Source organism: Cibotium barometz, chromosome 25, assembly GCF_041138505.1.
Source record: "Cibotium barometz isolate CiBa-2024 chromosome 25, ASM4113850v1, whole genome shotgun sequence".
NCBI classification, from domain to species: domain Eukaryota; kingdom Viridiplantae; phylum Streptophyta; class Polypodiopsida; order Cyatheales; family Cibotiaceae; genus Cibotium; species Cibotium barometz.
This window is the reverse complement of record NC_141070.1, coordinates 13,808,732-13,828,150: the sequence shown is the minus strand read 5'-3', so window position 1 is coordinate 13,828,150 and position 19,419 is coordinate 13,808,732. Positions and strand designations below refer to the sequence as shown.

Below are 19,419 nucleotides of genomic sequence, written 5' to 3'. Positions count from 1 at the left end.
CTGTAGTTTCAGGATACTAAATATGTAGATTTGGGATTGGTTCATTCTTTGGGGATTTGGCTTATTATCTCACAAAGGATCTTTGATGGAGAGGAGAGTGGGTCTTTTCAGCATGTAGAAGCTAGTAGTAGACAAGGTCATAAAGAGCATTGAGTGTTATTTCATCCTTGTCATAAAATGACACCACCACTTCTTTGTTAGAAATCTTCATGGCACATGTTTGGCTAACAAAGTTTGGTATAGCATATAGCAAGGTAGCCCAATCCCTTCTTAGGATGAAATCTACTTCTAACATAAAATTCGGGATTTAAATCTTACATTTTAAGGGGTTGTACTCCACATAAACTATGCATTCAAAAGATACTAGACATGGCATGCCTTGACTATCAATAAAAAAAATCATTTATGAGCCTGCAAGCTTGGCTCATCTATATAATGTCATAGCTCATATGCCATGAGATTGTTTTTCTTGTAAGGATAGATTTAAGATTAGATGCTTTTGACTCCCAAGCTCATTTCAAAGCCAATTTCTATTCTAGAAATCCTTTTGAATGGTTTAGGTTGTAGAGTGTTAGGTTTTTAAGCTTCGAGTTGTTAAGATTTCGGATGTATTGACTCTAGTACGATAAGTTCAAACTCTACAGTCTCACTAGGAAAGGGTTCCTCTGGTTATAAGAGCAATGTGGTGATCAAGCCATGCTTCTCAAGTTTGGGAGTTTTTTAATCAATTCCATATACAATTGGATACCATTGGAATCATTTTGATGCTTCTTCAATCATTGGTGTGACATTCAAGCTATCTATATGCTTGGGAATGTCAAGATACATGCAAATCCACATGCTACTTGCTTCACCTTGATTGTTGCATTGGTGTTGATATTGTTTGGATAATGGAGCTTTGGAAGGGAAAGTATAGCATGAGTACATGCTAATAAAATGATGAATTATGCATGAGTTCTTGTAAAGCATTTTAAGTCATCCTACCTACATCTTTGAAGTTCAAATCACACCTATCACATCACTCTGTACCCCACATTTTATCCAATTGAATCTAGAATGTGTGAGGGTACCTCGGCATATGGTGGAGAGGCCGGGGGGAGAATGTCATGAATCCGGTGTGCCATGATTACCTTGGAAAAGTGGTACATTAGAGGATTAGGTACCGGCACAAAGACTTGGCCCCAACCCTTGGCTTGAGAATACTTAGTAAGGGGGTGGGAAGGCTTGGCTAGGAGAGTAGCAAGTAAATCTCTCCATCAGCACTCAATCTTCATCGGCACAAAGATTACATTACTTCATTGGCACAAAGGTTACATGCAATATGCCATTGGTCGATGTATGATGCAATATGCCATTGGTCGATGCATGATGCAATGAGGATATGCTTTTGATTCTATGCCAAATGCCAAGGGAGCATTGATTGTTGGATTGAGTTTATTGGGAAACTTGAGATTTGGTCCCTAATACAAAAAAGGAGACCATGCCAAAAAATTTTAAAAATTACATGCATGGATTGGATTGAGGAAATTTGTGGACACACATAAGGTGATTTTGGATGCCAAAGTTGCTTGTTGGAAGCAAGGGTGGAACATGTGCGACATGCGGAAGGCAAATGGGTACCAAAAGAGCACTTGGGCAAATGGGTACCAAAAGAGCACTTGAGCAAAATTTGTAGATTCACAAAACCCTAATTCAGTAAAATCACATTACGGCTGGAGTTTTGGTGATTATAAAGGCTCTTAGTACTCCGTTACACCTTCCCAACAAGCCTTCAACCTCTTTGTTTTTTGACACCATTTGGATCCCCAACTTGCCATTTTTCATTGGAGGTCAAAACTTGGGCCCACTCAGAAAGAGTAAGTTATTTGGGACAAATAACATCATAAGATGGATGCACATCATTAGGACTTTTCAACAATTCATAGTACACCCGAATCTGATGTCGTTTGGATGGTCAAACCTAGATAGTTGAATTTGACCAAAAAGTCAAAACAGAGTATACCTCCACTTTGACTTTGGTCAAACCCTCTTAGGCATAGTTAGTACTCATCACATTAGAATCTCACGCACCAAATTTCATCTAAATTTGATGACTTTTGAGTACTTTATAGCCTAATTTCTATTTTCAGCAGTGTTGTACAAACCCTAAAATAGAGAATATTAGGGCTATCCAAAAAAATTTGTTCTTGAATATTTGGATACTACGCAACAAGATCTATCCACAGAGTCCTAGATCATCAATTTATGACACCATTTAAGCCTTCTACTAGCCATTTAAGCCTTCATCAATTTATGACACCATTTAAGCCTTCTACTAGCCATTTTCCATTTTTAGCCACTATGCCAACAAGGGGGTGTCCCTCTAAGCAAGTGAGATGGAACTTCAAGAGATAAGGGAAGACAGGAAAAAGGTGGATGAGGATCATTTAGAGGTGATTGGTGAAGAGGATAAGAATTTACAAGGTGACAACAACAATGAAAATATGGCACATAGGACGAATCATGTGTAAATTGGACCAAGTTTTGCAAATGTGGCCAATACATCAAATCAATTGGAGGAGCAGATGCACAAGTGATGCCCGCTATGACAAATGATACATCACAAATGATGATGATGATGAGAAGCATGATGGAAATCTTGATGCAAGAGATGAGGGGCATTCGTGATGAGATAAAGAGCAAGGATGAAGACAAGGGTGGACCATCTCACACTGTTCGACAAACTCATGTTGAAGGCAAAGAGAATCATCACCCAAGTTTTCATTCTACTTATGGTGCTATATGCAACCCAATGTTTCTATACACACCTAATGAAGCTAAAGGCAAGGGTCATACATCTCCAAATAAAGGCTCAAGTTTCCCAAGGAGTGATGGTCATGTTCCATTCAAGGGGAATACTCATTGAGGTGGTGCTTCAAGACCTCATGCTGAGGAAGACCTTTTTGGTGAGTTTGAGGATTACAATCATTATATGGATGGGCCTATGCGTAGGCATGGTGACCATCATGGGAATGGAGATGATTTCAAGGGTGTGAAAGATAAGATTGTCCTTTCAAATTTTAGTGGTGAAGGCACTAACAATGACATCTTTGAGGAGTGGGTGGACAAATTGGATCTCTATTTTGAGATGAATCCTCAAACACTATGGTTTACTTTGTTACCTTAAACTTGGAAGAGTATGCTCATGTATGTCTCCAATCACAAGGTTATGAGGCCACAAGTTGGGATGCATTCAAGAATGATATGAGAGACGCATTCACTTCTAAGATGCATAAAGATAAAATGGTTTGTGAATGGGACGATCTACAACAAAGATACTCGAGTGTAAAGGAGTATACACATAAGTCTCTCAAACTTATGCTTCATGTTGAAGGGTTTAGTGAAGAGTTTAAAATAGTGAAGTATATAAAGGGCTTAAAGAATGCAATTGGAACGGATGTGAAGGCACAAAGACCAATAACTGTTAAGGATGCAATGATCTTGGCCGAGGTATATGAAGAAAAGTATGCAAATACATGGGTGAATTGTCGACCGGATTTTGGGTCAAATGCTTTCACAAAGCCACCTTTTACCACTCCCAATGTACCCAAATTTCCTACCGTCTATGGTAGTGGTGGCAAACCATACAATGCAGGTGGTTTAAAAATGGGAATACTTCTCCAAATCCTTCACAAGTGGGTGCAAAACCAACCAATGATGGGGTTACCAAGACCAAATTTGTGAGGGAAGACCGCATCAATGAGATGAGGGACAAAAACCTATTCTACAAGTGTGATGGGAAGTATCACAACAAGGAGCATTGGAAGGAGTGCAAAGCCCGCAATGTCAAAAATAATACGGTTTATTCAGAAGTGGTGAATGAGACTAATGATAAAGAAATGGAGCCACTTGGTGAGACATATGAGTTTGTGGATGTCAACTATTCTTTAGAACTGGAAGGGGAGTTTCCTTTTACCCTAGTGGTTCTCTTGGTGATGATCTTTATGATTATATGATGATGGTTTACCTCATACTTTGGGTGCTACAAATGAATATGAACAAAATGCTACTCTTTCCAATGAATCCTATGCTGATTGCAAAGGGGCACATACACTGAGATTCAAGGCTAAGGTCAAGGGAAGAGATGCATTTGTGTTGGTGGACAACAGTAACACACATAGTTTTGTAAACTACAAATCACTAGGAAATCTCAAGCTATACCTAGGGCATTATTAATGAAGAGAAAAGTTGAAGTAGAAAATGGGTATAACATGGATTGCACAATGATTTGTAGAAATGTGGAATTGATGCTCTCAAAGGAGTACACTTGCAAAGCTGAATTGTTGGTGCTAGATATGGTTTTGGAGTGTGATTGGCTTATTAACTCTTGGAACCTTTTCTATGAATTTGCAACAAGGATTTTTGAGTTTTATGCATGGGAAGGAGACCATTACATCGCATGATTTTGGTACCTCAAAGTTAACCTTGATCAATAGCACACAACTCAAGAGGGAATTGTAAAAGAGTGGCTATATGTAGGTTTTGTAGCTTTATAAGGATGAGGACAATGAAAAAGAGAGCAAAGTTACACATGTAGGAATAGATAATCTACTTAAGGAGTATGAAGATGGGTTTCATATGCTCAAGTGCTTGCCACCGATGAGGGAGGTAGATCATGAGATTGACTTAGAGTCGAATGCAAGTCCAGTCAACAAACCTCCGTATAGATTATCATAAGTGTCAAAAGATAAAGTGAAAAAGCAAGTTAAAGACCTTAGATATAGGTTGGGTGGAACCTAGTCAATCACCATTTTCATTGCCCGTTTTATTAGTGAAGAATAAGGATGGGACTTTTAGAATGTGCATAGATTATCGGGATAAAAATAAAATCACCATCAAGAATAGGTACCTAATCCCAAGAATTGATGATCTCTTAGTTGAATTGAAGGGTTCAAAGTTCTTCACCAAGATTGATTTGCGGTCCAGTTACCACTAAATAAGAATGAAAAGTGGGGATGAGCATAAGAAGGCATTTTGTACCAAAAGAGGTCTCTATCATTTCCTGGTCATGCCATTTGTGCTATGTAATGCACCGGCCACTTTTCAAGCATTGATGAACAAAGTGCTACAACCATTCCTCTTCAAGTTTGTATTGGTGATTTTTGATGACATATTGGTGTATAGCAAGAGTGAAGAGGAGCACTTGGTTCATGTGAAGCAAGCATTTGATGCATTGAGAGCCAACCAATTGTATGCCAAAGAAACCAAGTGTATATTCATGGCAAAAGAGGTAGAATACCTTGGTCACATTGTGAGCATTGATGGCATAAAGGTGGACCCCAAGAAGGTGGAATGTATGAAGAATTGGCCAACTCCCACCAATATCACTCAAGTGATGGGATTCTTAGGTCTCTCGTCATTCTATCATCGGCTCATTGAGAAGTATGCACATATAGTAGCTCCTTTGATGGATAAGTTAAAGAAGGAGGCATTCTTTTGGGATGTAATGGCACAAAAGAGTTTTAATGAGCTGAAAAGAATGCTTACTTTGGCACCTATCTTGGTATGCCCAGATTTGTGCAAGCCTTTCACTATTAGAGTGGGTGTCGTGTTATATCAAGACCATGGGACTATGAAAGTCGCAAACTCGAGGACAAGGAAATGGAGATGCATGTGTATGACCAAGAGATGATTGCTATTTTGCATGCAATCAAGAAATGACATCACTATCTTTATGGAAGAAAGTTTTATATGCAAAGTGCCCATAGGATTCTTCAATTCTTCCTATCACAATCAAATATTTCACCTAACAAAGAAGGTGGTTGGGTACCCTTCAACAATATGACTTTGAGATCACATATACGAAGGGAAAGGAAAATGTGGTGGCGGATTCACTTTTTAGAATGTGGGCATGTTCATTTTATGAGCCATCACGGAAGTGCATAATGATTGGATTGAGGAGATTCAAGAGGAGTATATGCTTGATGATGAGGCTTCACAAATAGTGCAGAAATTACAGCATGGTGTTTGTGATGATTTACCTCATTTTCGATTACAAAATGGTCTCCTCTATCACAAGGAAAGGGTGTATCTTGTACTCCACTCATCCTTCAAGAAAAAGGTCATGGTGGTGGATGAGATGCATTCTACTCCCATGGCGGGACATTTGGGTTTGTTAAAAACCTATGATGCCATAAGGAAGAGTTTTCATTGGAAAGGTCAATGGAAGGAACTCAAAGAGTATGTAAGTGTATGCCCTATCAACTCACAAAGGATCCCACACACAAGCTCGGTGGTTTGCTTCAGCCTTTACCTTTTTCGGAGAGTAAATAGACGCATACTGCTATGGATTTCATTACCGGCTTGCCTTCTATGAAGAGGGGATGTGATAGTATCTATGTGGTAGTTGACCGATTGACAAAAGATGCCCATTTTGTACTAGCAAAAGTGAGACACTCGGCATCTATGGTGGCACACCAACTCATGGAAAATGTGTTCAAGTTGGATGGTATGGTGCAGCAAATAGTGAGTGACTGAGATGTGAAGTTTATGGGCACATTTTGGCATACATTGTTTGATAGCATGGGCACAAAGTTGATGACTCCTAGCATGGCCTATCACCCAGAAACCGATGGTCAAACCAAGAGGTTCAATAAGTGGCTTGAGACTTACTTGAGGCATTATTGCTATGAAACGCAACATGCATCGGACGATTGGTTGCATTTGGCGGAGTTTGCCTACAATAGCACATATCATAGTAGTATTGAAATGCTACCACTTGAGGCTATGTATGGCTACAAGGTGCATGTACCGATCGTAGCATTCAACCAAGAGAATGCAAATCCACATGCAAGGGAGGAAGTGGAAAGAATGCAAACTCTTTTGTAAAATGCAAAGAGAACATCAAGAAGCCTCAAGAGAAGATGAAGCATTATGAAGATGTACATCGAAGGCCATTGGAATTCAAAGAAGGAGACTTTGTGTTCTTGAGGATACCTAAGACTTGATATGGATCTCTCAAAGATAGTGCCAACACAAAGCCTGCACAGCGTTATTATGGGCCATACAAAGTATTGAGAAGGATTGGTGAAGTGGCTTATCAATTGCTACTTCCATCTACTATAAGGATACATGATGTCTTTCACGTATCATATTTGAAGGCATATGTTGGGCCGGAGGTGCACGTATTGGATGATCTTCCACCCATGAGTGAAGATGGCATGGTGGAGTACATTCCCAAGAAGGTGTTGGGAGAAAGAGAGAAGGTGTTACGCAACCGCACTTTGTGTGAATACCTTGTCAAGTGGAAAGGTTTACCTCAATATGAAGCAACATGGTAGCATACCTCTATGCTGGAGGGGATGGAACACCTTTTTGATGCATCCGAGGTGGATTCTTGACTCAAAACAATGAAAAATAGCTTGTTGTTGTAATTCACTGTTATGAGGCATAAAAGAGGTTCAAACGGATGCAATTAACATATACACTTCTTAGCCATGATTGACAATGAGTTGGGGAGCATTATATGAAGTTTTGGAGGCCTCAAAGGCTCAAATCATGCTCTTTTGGATAGCTTTAGCAAAGAAGTATGAAGTGGTTCATGTTGATGCTTATGCAAACCATCCATACTATGGTTTTACTTTGTGCATGTTTTGAGGATGAAACATATTTGGGTGGGCATGGTTTGTAATGAAGAAGTGGACACAAATTGTAAACATAAGGCCAAGGGCCAAGAATAAGTTGTATTAGGACAAGGGGCAAACATTAGAAAAAATTTTGGCTCATTTTTCGGCCCTCTAAGGAATGCCACATCATCAAAAATGGGGCCATGGTAAATTTTTTATAAATCAACTCCAATTTTTTCGGAGGTTGCATATATAGAATCTACTCTTCAAGATCTTTCCATTGATATATAACGTGATGGGGTTTGGACATGACCCATGGAAGATGTACAAAAAGTAGGTTCAAAAGTGATGATGTGGACCGTTATGGTAGCCTTTAAACTTGCCCCCCCATCATCTTGATTTGAGAACCTTGAACATGCAATAAACTTTGAACATCTTGTTCTGATACATTCTTTCCCTTGGCATTTTCATTAGCATCAACATTTGATTACAATGACTCCACCAAATTTGAATCTGAGTTGTCTTTAAAGCATCATCCGATTTTTGTCTAGTTTACTTTAGCTTAGGATTTTTGTCTAGTTTACTTTAGCTTAGGATTTTTCTTATCAAGACTCATAGTTGGAGTTTGATGATTATCCGACCTCCAAGGCATCTGAATCGGTGTAGAGAACAATTTATCCTCAAACATTGGTCTCTTCAATACAACTATAGCCTCCTTCAATGCAACTATAGCCTCCATCTTAGAATAGCCAGCATACATTAAATCCTTAATAACCCCATGAGATAAATCTTCTAACTGCACCTCCCTAACTTCTTGAGCTCCCTGAGTATCCAACCACTAAGGGTTTCTTTGCCAGAGGTTCATCCTCATTAGATTGTTTGCACAACAACCTAGTACCCTTCATTACATCAATATTCCTTTTTAATGTAGAAGTCGGCTCTCCACTGGGACTTTACTTGCCTTCTGAAAAAGGGTAGCAAAAACTACAACCAATCTTTTCCGCTGTGACTTCCACTTAACAATTTCACTTACCTCTCCCTAAATCTTTGCATATAGTTAACATGCCTAGTTGACTGGGTTGCCTTGTTCGGCCTGATGCAAATCTCAAAATTTTGCTTTAACATAGCCTTCACTAAGAACAGGAATGTCTCTAAATACCAAGTTAACCAACTTCTTTTGATTAGTTCTACAATCTTCTTAATCACAAAGTAATTGTGAGTACCCTTGGGATGCCCAAACTCTTTAAACCAAGCACATCTCCCACTTGAGAGACCCCTCTTTTGGCAAGTGAAATACGTCGATCCAAACTTTGGTGTCAAAAATATTCATAGTGCTCTCTGCATATTTCATTTCCTTAACATCTTCCCTTGTGCTTAGGTGCATGAATATTCTCTTTCCAATCTTCCCAAGGTAAACATGCATACTTGTAAAGACCTATAGTCTTTAACCATACTTGATTGGTCTCATCGGTGACACCAAAAATGCACTTAAAATCTTGAACTGGATACATCAGTTCTTTGATCACCATCTTAGTCTACTGAGCCAAGTTTGCACCACTGTGCAAAGTCTCCTCGCTGTTTGAGCTTGAATTCTCATCTTCCTCTTGATCAATCTACTTAAAGATGCGAGGTAGACCCAAAGGATTGTAGCTTCTTTATTCATCGAACGTCTCCCCATCAGTGTCTACAATCCTTGCATATACATGATAGAAAATGCACCAATTTTCTTTTCCATGAAATGAAGAAGGTACTACAGAAAATTACCACACATGCATGCATGCAATAATAACAAAGTGTGGTGGAAAAAAACTCCAAATTTTGAACTTAACTAGCTACACACTTGAAAAAACAATGCATTCCCCCTTTTATAGAACTTGAGCTCACTAGTTAGATTGGTGAAATTAGACTATCATTAGTGCTCCCATCTTGGACATCTCCAAATTTTGAACTGCGATGTTTGCAAATGGTTCAGGAATTGTTGCAGACACGGACATTTGGCATAAAAGGATTGGACGTGTGAATGTGCAGAGAATGAAGTCTATGCAGACTAAAGGAATTGTGACAGGGCTGCCAAAGTTTAAAGTTGAAGGTATGCATAAATATGTGAAGCATGCCAATTTGGAAAGCAAACAAAGCATGTATTTCCACGTGACAGAAATGTGAGCAGAAATGCACTAAATGTTGTGCATTCATATGTATGGGGTCCTACGAAGACCATGTCTATGGGAGGCTATAGGTATTATGTGATATTTATTAATGACCACACAAGGAATTGTGACAGGGCTGCCAAAGTTTAAAGTTGAAGGTATGCAGAAATATGTGAAGCATGCCAATTTGGAAAGCAAACAAAGCATGTATTTTCACGTGACAGAAATGTGAGCAGAAATGCACTAGATGTTATGCATTCATATGTATGGGGTCCTACGAAGACCATGTCTATGGGAGGCTGTAGGTATTATGTGACATTTATTGATGACCACACAAGGAAAGTGTGGGTATACTTCATGAAGGAGAAGAGTGAGGTGTTCACTCATTTTCAGAATTTCAGAGTTATGGTTGAAAAGCAAACAGGGAAACATGTAAAGTGCCTAAGGTCAGATGGAGGGGGAGAGTACTTCTCCAATGAGTTCTCTGAATTTTTGAAGAAGAATGGTATTCAGAGACAGTTTATATGCAGATACACTCCGCAGCAAAATGGAGTTGCTGAGCGAAAAAACAAGCACATTGCTGAGATTGCGCAAGCATTGATGGGAGAGAAGAATATGCCGCATAGCTATTGGACTGAGGCTATTTCTACAGTAGTTTACATCATGAACAGGACTCCAACTACAGCCATGAACAGGACTCCAACTACAGCCATACATGATGTAACTCCAGAGGAGAGGTTTACTAGCAGAAAACCTAATTTGTCTCATCTGAAAGTCTTTGGATGCATTGCATATGTGCATGTGCCAGATGAGCTGAGAACTAAGTTGGATCCAAAAGCTGAAAAATGTGTGTTTATTGGGTATTTCCTTGAGTAAAAGGGAAACAGGTGTTATAACCCTGCTACACGTGAGTTGAGGGTAAGCAAGGATGTTGTTTTTGAGATGAGCAGTTGGTATGCTGCTGGAAAAGAAGCTGTTGGGACTGATGTGAGTGGAAATGTGGTTGCACAGAATGCAAGTCAGCAATCACAGTCTTTGAGTGGACCAAGAGAGTCCTCATCTAATGGTTCAGTTGATAGACCATGGAGTGGCAGGCTGCGTCATAATACCAGTCCTGCAAATGTGATTAGTATATCACATAAAGGCAAAGAGAAAGTGGTTGAGCCCCTTAGCATGCATGACATTTCTGCAAGGCATTCTCATGTTGATGGAGAGTCTAGTGGCTCAGAGATGAGCCTTGATGAGGATCTTGGGATACCAGCTATGAGAACACCTGGTGTAAAGAAGGCTATGGAAGCCATGAATGCAAAGCTGCGAAGATCTGGGAGAGTGAAGAATCCTATGTAAAGGTTTACCTATGATGGTTATGTGGCACATCACTATGCATACATGGTAAAAGTTGTGCACGTTATAGAGCCCACATGCATTGATGAGGCTATTGGAAATGTGTGTTGGGAGAAAGCTATGGATGAGGAGATGGATGCACTATATGGAAATGAGACTTGGGATTTAGTGCAATTGCCTGATGAAGGCAAGAAAGCCATTTGATGCAAGTGGATGTACAAAGTAAAACATAACAGTGATGGAAGCATAAGCAAGTACAAGGCTATATTGGTAGCCAAAGGATATACGCAGACATATGGCATTGATTATGAGGAAACTTTCAGCCCAGTTGCCAAGATGGCAACAGTGAGAGTTGTGATAGCAGTGGCTGCGTCAAAGCAATGGTCTTTACATTAAATGGATGTAAAGAATGCATTCTTGCATGGGGATTTGCAGGAAGAGGTGTATATGTTGCAGCCACCTGGTTATGAGGATGTGAGTCACCCCGAGCATGTTTGCAGGTTGAAGAAAGCCTTGTATGGCTTAAAACAAGCACCAAGAGCATGGTTTGACAAGATTTCTGAATATCTTGTCACTATTGGCTTTCATTTAGCCAATGCAAATTTCTCACTGTATGTGAGACACAGTGATAGAGGGGTTGTGCTTGTTGTCATCTATGTAGATGACCTGATCATTACGGGGGACCATGATGCAGAGATCTTTGATGTAAAGATCTTGCTTAGATAGAAGTTTGAGAGGATCTGGGGGAGCCCAGATATTTCTTGGGCATTGAGGTGATTAAGTCACTACATGGTATTGGATTACTGCAGAGACAGTATAGCTTGGACATGTTGTCCAAGTATGGTATGATAGGCTTATTGGAGACTTGCATAAGGCTAACCCTTTTTGGGGACTTGTCTAATGCTCATATCACTAGATGTGACTAACCATTTAATATAGATTTGGACAATTGTCTAAATCTATCTACAATTCATAGCTCACCCTTATTGGGAGACTTCCATAATGCTCCTCTCACAACACATCACCCATATTGGAGACTTACATAAGGCTAACCCTTTTTGAGGACTTGTCTAATGCTCATATTACTAGATTTGGCTAACCATTTAATATATATTTGGACGATTGTCCACATCTAACTACAATTCGTAGCTTACTCTTGTTGGGGACTTTCAAAATGCTCCTCTCACTAGACCTCACCCCTATTGGAGACTTACCTAAGACTAGCCCTTATTGGGGATTCAACTGAAGTATCTTCTCATGTACATAAAAAACTATGGAAATTAATTAAGGAGGATGCACCCAGTAATCCAACTGGGGTTGGACTGAAAAAGATGAACAAGCACTATCATTAATTGGATTGCCCTTGGGCACCAACTTGATTCATCACACGTTGATTCTAAAACCACGGAAAAATAAGCATAGGATGAGTTAAATTTAATATTTGGTTCCAAGGCCAAAATTTAGGAAATCCATTTGAAAATAGAATTTTATGGCTTAAAGATAGAATTTCATGAAGTCACCATCACAAACACAATTCATAAGCAAAATATGAAAAGCATCATGATCCAATTAGATAGCATTGATGTAAAGATAGGTAAAAAGAATACACTTGCCATACTTATAAAAAGCATGCCAGAGAAATATGGTGCACTAGGGATTACTCTAATGAATTTATTTGAACCAACATTTGAGCATTGTATTTCATCACTACTTGAAGAAGAGAAGTGGCTAAAGAATGGAACAAAAGTTACCACAGGGAACAAGCACTCTACATCATCAAGGGCACAAAAGAATGAGCACTACCACTACGAAAGGAAAGGAAACTTTAAAAGCAAATGCAGACTCTAACACAAGATCAAATGTGGACACTACAACAATAGGCACAAAGAAGAGAAATGTAGGCCGAAGAACTAGGAAGCCAACTACATGGAGACTTCATCAAGCAAAGAGAAGACCCCTGACAAGCATCTCTTCTAAAACTAAAGCTACATCAACAAGTCTCACCACCTTATCCCATGATTCTAAAAGGTCACCAAATGAGTAGACCCAATCTTTTGTTTTTATCTCACTTGACCATTTGAGAGTAGAAAATTATGCACTCAGGAGGGAGCGGGTAATGACATATTGTAATACCACACTTGACCACCTTAAGTAGCATGTTGCACTAAGGGGGAGTGATGGATCTTTTGTAACTCACATCCAACCACCTTGCACAGTAGCCTATACATCATGGCACCAAGGGGACGTGTTAAGATTTGTGGTGCCAGAGAGCAAGGTATGAGTAGAGGACTAGGATCAGGAGAGCATGTGGCCACATCACACTTGAACATTATCTCACATGAGAGTTGCTTGTGTTCATTTTCAAGCAATGAACACAAGCAGCTCTCAAGTCTCTATGAGTACAAGTTTCTATCTTGTAACCTAATTACGCTTGAGTCAAGCTTGATTAAGTCATTAGGATCAGTATTATGTAGTTAACTAAGATTAATGTTCTTTGATCAGCACACTAAGGCTGAACGCGTTAAAAAAAAAAGACTTAGCTGCAGTTGGAAAAAATTTAACTGGAGGGCTGCAATAACAAATGTTGTTTCCCAATGCACTTATTAGTATTTTATTGATAAGCTGCGAAATTCGAATGATGCTGCAAGAAGGGCATTACACCGTTACAATATGTTACATGAGCAGCATTCCTTACTAGGGTCCAGCAGCGCAGCATTCCCTTAGGGCGGGTAGGACGCCATGGTGTGGGCGATGTGCGAATTTCGAAACGTGTAAAGGGTGGAATCAAACTTTCATTCAACAAAGAAAGGATAATAAAAAGATGCGAGTTGTAAAAGCAAGTTGACTGACCCGTCTTTTCTTTACAACAACAAGTAAGCTAGCAAGTAGCAACAAAGACGAAGAAGAGGTAGGTGCGTGGGATGTCTTGATGGACACAGTTGGAATAAGTCAATCTGATTTTTCAAATGAAATATATGAGGGGCTAAGACAATGGCGGTGATTTGAGGTGGGCGGCGAGGTTGATGGGCTTGTTGAAGGAGACCAATTGCTGTGTGGCGGCGTGATAGCTGGGGTGGGCCAGTAGAGCGGTGGCGGCAGGCGAGGTGAAGAGGGAGGAGAGGGGGGCGTCGCCCCAGAGGGCGTGGAGTACACGGCGCATGGAGGGGCGGAAGACAGGGTCTGGGTGGGAACAGACGAGGCCTAGCTGCAACAGCTGGCTGGCCTGTTGCGCGTCAAATCCGTGGTCTTCTAGCCTCGCATCCACCGCCTCCAGCAGCCTCCCTTTCACATCCAGCTGCCTCAACCACTCCAGCAGCGACGAATGACTCTCTCCTATCACCTCGCTTACCCTGCGGCCGCATACCACCTCCAGCGTTAGAATCCCGAAGCTGTACACGTCCGTCTTGTCGGATGCCTTCCTAGTGATGCAGAAGTCCGGTGCCAAGTAGCCCCACGTGCCTGCTATGTTGGTCTCCTCCGGCTCCTGAACCAGGTTGTGATCGTACACCCTGGCTAGCCCGAAGTCCCCTAGCCTTGCGTTGTAGTCCGCGTCCAGCATCACATTGCTGGCCTTGACATCCCTGTGCACGATCTTCTGCTCGCACTCGTCGTGCAGGTACACCAGAGCTGCTGCCACCCCCGTCAAGATTTTGGTCCTCAAGAAGAGCGGCAGCACTCTCTTGGGGTTGCTGTTGAAGATGAGCTTGTCCAGGCTGCCGTGGGGCATAAGCTCGTACACCAAAAGGAGCTCCTTGTGATTGCACCAACCGATAAGGGGCACCAGGTTCCTGTGCCGCAGCCGCCCGATGATGCTCACCTCTGCCAAAAACTCCTTGGAACCTTGGTTGGATTCTTTAGAGATTCTCTTCACTGCCACTGGCGTGTTGCTCCCAGGGAGTGCACCTTTGTAGACGGAGCCGAATCCCCCTTTCCCCAGCAGCTGCTGCTTCTGGAACCCCCTCGTTGCTTTGCTTAGCGCTCTATACGAGAATCTCTGGGGGCCGTCCTCGTTCAGGTGAAAGGAGCCCACTTGAATTACGTCACCGTTCCTCCGCCTCATCACAAATACTCGGACAATTGCAGCCAAGGTCGCCACCAGAAGAGCGCCAATGATGGTGCTGATGGGGATGATGAATCGCCTTCTCAGAAAGCCCTGATTGCGAGAATTAGTCAGTATAGTGTCTAGGAGAGCTGCTGACTTCCCGTGATTGCTAAAGCTCCACGAGTACACATTGTAGCGCACTCCCGAGGATGGCCCGCTGCCGGCAGAAAATCCCACATACATCTCCTCTTCCAGCACACTGGATAGATCGATACTCACTGACAGAAGCGGTTCTTCTGGTTTTTGCATCTGGTAGCTGCCATCGAGAGTTCTGATTCGAACCTCCACCTCTTTGTTGTAGGCGCTGTAGTCTATCCAAACATGCATCTTCTGCCCACCTTTGAGGTCGATGTCGGGGCCAACATTTGCAGCCTTGAGTGAGATCAGGCTGTTGAGGTTCACACCCACATGGTTAGAGTTCATGTCCTTGAATTCACTGTTCTGAAAGGTGTCAAACTCTACAGCGAATGTGTGGCTGTCGGACCTGCCGTCGGTGGTGCTGTTGAGAAGTCCTAAGAAAGGACCCATTGAGTTGTGTACACCTCTCGCATACTCCTTGGAGACGATGAGGAAGGCCATGCCATCGACCTGCACGTCGACCTGTTGGGCGGCGTTGACGTTGGCAGCTGCAGGAGGGCGAGTAATGGAGAAGACGAATTCAGTGCTAAATGGGCACCCGATCGTCACCGTGCCGTTAAGCCCTTTGAGAATGTGAGTAAACTTCACGGGATCGGGATAGATGGCCCTGCCGCTGCTGTTAGGACCTGACGTTAGCTGCAAACTGTTGCCAACGATGGAAGAAGACTGGAAATGCGAGATGTTTACAAACTGCTGAATGTAGAAGTCGGCTTCCTGGACTGCGCCGCTCGAGGCGAATTGCGTCTGCCGTAGCATATCCCTCGATGCAGTTGCGTTGCGAATGTGAGCGCATGTACTGAGCATGAGAGACGTCAAGAGAACCATCTTGTAAGCATTCATCGTGGTGGTTCTCTCTCTCCGGCGCTGCTAGACAGCTGGCACGGCAAAATCATGGCACCATGGCCGCACTGCAGGCTTCACTAGGGAGATAATTACTAATTTGAGCAATGGAGAAGTGGCTTATCATGCTGATGAAAGTTTGGCAACAGGAGAGAGAAAATGCACTGAATTTCCACAGAAAAGAAGCAAACCCTTTTAAAAAAAAAAGAGGAGAAAAAAAAAGCAGCAAAAGACGGCTCATGACAATCCAACAATGGCAATTTGCAAATGCCAACAGAAGAACTCCATCAAATCAATCACGGTCTCGAGCGTGTACATAGGATTATGCAGTTGATCAGAGACTTGATTGGCAAATTAAGCAATGATCTAGCTAGCGTCTGTACAGAGAGAGTCTCTGCAGCTAGGCGCTGACGCAAAAAAGAGACTATTATGCGTGCCTTAGCTTGCATGTCATGGCCCTGAATGTGCCGGCGCGGGGAGAAACAGGCGGCCTGCTCTCAATTACGGATGAAAGAGAGAGAGAGAGAGAGAGAGAGAGAGAGAGGGAGATTGCTGCACGATGATCAGTGGGTTATACGTTGTTGTCGCAGGTGCACGACCTGTCACCCCCATCTCCGACTTGTTTAAAGTTTTATACGCTTGGTGAAAAATTCTTGGATGATTAATTGTGCCATAATAATACTAAGAGTCCCTCGGCTGGTGCACATATCAATATAGGTGTCGATTGGTTTTGGGCCCCCACTCTTCAATTTTTTTTTTCCCCTCCTCTAGTCTCTCTTGATCCATGTGGCTCTTGCTTATTATAAACGACCTATTGACCAGTCCTCTTGTTCTAAGCTCTCAATCATTAGTGACACACATTTTGCCTTGCATTAGCTACAAACTCTTAAACAAATTTTGTTGTCTAATCACTCGGACGTCATTAATCCCTTCTTTAGAATAAGCTACCAAATATCGATCACTTTTTGCCTAGACCACAACCATCACTTACTTTCCGATTAATTTTGTTTAATGGCTTAAGAGCTCTAAAAAAAAGAATAGTGCTTCACCAAGTGCACGATCATAAAACTGCCTCTACAAGTATTTTTTTAAAAACACGAAAAAAAATTATATAAAGAAAATTGTCTGATCTCCGTCTCTATACCTCTAGAGCAAGCAAGATAGCCATGAGCTTGCTTTCGATCGTGTATGGCTCCTTGAGAGATAGAGAAAGAAATCGATGGCCAAAGACAATGTTAATTGCCAATATGCAAAAGAGACCAAGCCAAACAGTCGGTTGGGTTGGAAAAGAGAATGTTATAGCAAATGAGAGAGAGAGATACAGTTGGGATGAGAGACCATCAACGGGCGCGACCTTCTCGTTTAATTTATGGATAAAAAGCAAAAGTTTTCAACCTTAGTAAATAACTCTTTAATGCCTTTTTAAAAAATTAATTTATGATTTTGCATTTTTCACTCATCCACTCCCTATTTGTTAAAATTATCTAACCTTTCACGTTCCTCGGGCTTCTCTTTTCCCCATCGCGCTACCCAAAAGCAAATATAATAATATACCATCCACTCTCCCTACACACGAAACTTGACATTGTTAACTAGTAACTACCAACGTTTGTGCACATCACTTCTATTTCCCTAGTCTATCAAGCAAGTAAATAGGCCACATTGACTATGACATGCCAACTTCTTAATACACGAATGCCACCTTTTACATACGTTTTATATTATAAATCTCCAATACCAGCTAGAGAAGCAGCTCCCATGACATCTTCACTAAATTTATTCAATTACCCATCAGACTGGCTCTAACTTCTCCAACCAAAATCAAGCAAAATTTTGCAATTAAAACTTTTCTTTTAACGCTTACTGTGCGCCAAGCCTTGGGACAGGAAAAAACTTTTGCTACGAAGTCAAAACTCATACTTGATTCCGTAATTGCGTATGAACTCAAATTATTAAATCTAATTCTAATGAATTGTAAGTGCCCGCATACCCTTTCGGATTATGTGGTACTGTAGTAACTCATAAATCATGGGACAAATTATTGTTGGATGTAATTTTCATGGTGTCGCAAGTCCAGTTACCCCCGTATAGCAAATGGTGACCACGCCTTCTCGTAGCCTTTTGAAGATTCTCAGTGAAAACTAGACAGGGAACGAAACCCAGTCCGTTCAGGTGATCATAATCGTGAAACCAACTTCTGCTGATTAACGAGAAACTAGAGGCCGGCACCGGGCCCTGAACGACCTGAGCGCTGTGAGTGAGAGAGAGAGAGAGAGAGAGAGAGAGAGAGAGAGAGAGAGAACATGAAAGCCTGACTTGCCTCCGGCTTGCCTTAGAGAGAGCTGTCATATGCACACGAGACGAGCGACAGAGCGGTTTAGCATAAACTCGATCGATGCATGCGCACGCAAGAAGGTGGCAGTGTGGTGGTGTTTTTTGCGTTGATATATTGTTAATATCATTTTTTTAATTGCCTTTATGTAAGCTTGTTAAGAAAACTAATGTCAACTCAAATTATAGCCAAATTTTTAATGACTTTATGTAAGCCTGTTAAGAAATTACAACGTTAACTCTAAACATAGCCACTTTTTAATTTTCAGAACAGAAGATTAGTTTTAAACAATGTGAATTCTCACAGACTCCTTGAAAATGTACATGTTAATCAATATGTGAAGTCAATTGGCAAGTGAGAATCTCAATGCATTCTCACTAGATGCAAATATTGTTCACACCTTTACCCAAGGAGAAAGCTAATTTGGTGTTTGTGATATGCAGATAGAATCACACAAGCACGGAGTGCCCTCATCTTTGTGACCCATACTACTACTCTATTTTGCACATTGTAGATGCTTGGGGAACTATAATACTTTCATGTGTGGATATGGCACTCAGTCATCGCTGGCACAAGTACCAGCACTAGACCAACTCTAGCTTTACCATAGCACCACTAGTCCAACTTACTAGGAATCAATTATGTTGGGGAACGTATAGGGTTCTCGACGTACTTTTACTACCACCGGTCCTGCCACCTCAATTGCCTCCATTGAAGATAACACCAATCAATCATGTTAAGAACCATTGGAGGAAAGTGAATATCCTCGTGAGGTGGAACTAAAACATGACTATTATGAGGAGCCATAGAATATTGTCTTGGGGGGTGCAGTACTTAGAAACCCTATGTATCACATGTGTTCAAGGGGTATTAAAAAAACCCCTTACGTGTGAATTTTTCATGAATAAAATG

The 19,419-nt window shown here is 41.4% G+C and overlaps 1 protein-coding gene across 1 annotated transcript; it reads right to left on the bottom strand.

The window, feature by feature from the left end:
* Positions 1-13,872: 13,872 nt before the first annotated feature.
* Positions 13,873-16,972, bottom strand: LOC147624265 (L-type lectin-domain containing receptor kinase SIT2-like). The gene has a single exon (XM_086819234.1). It carries the CDS (start codon positions 16,173-16,175, stop codon positions 14,079-14,081), a length of 2,097 nt encoding a protein of 698 aa, XP_086675360.1. The 5' UTR covers positions 16,176-16,972; the 3' UTR covers positions 13,873-14,078.
* Positions 16,973-19,419: the final 2,447 nt, after the last annotated feature.

Excerpts from the sequence above, each read along its gene's own strand:
- LOC147624265 (XM_086819234.1), bottom strand. The coding sequence starts at position 16,175 with ATGAATGCTTACAAGATGGTTCTCTTGACGTCTCTCATGCTCAGTACA.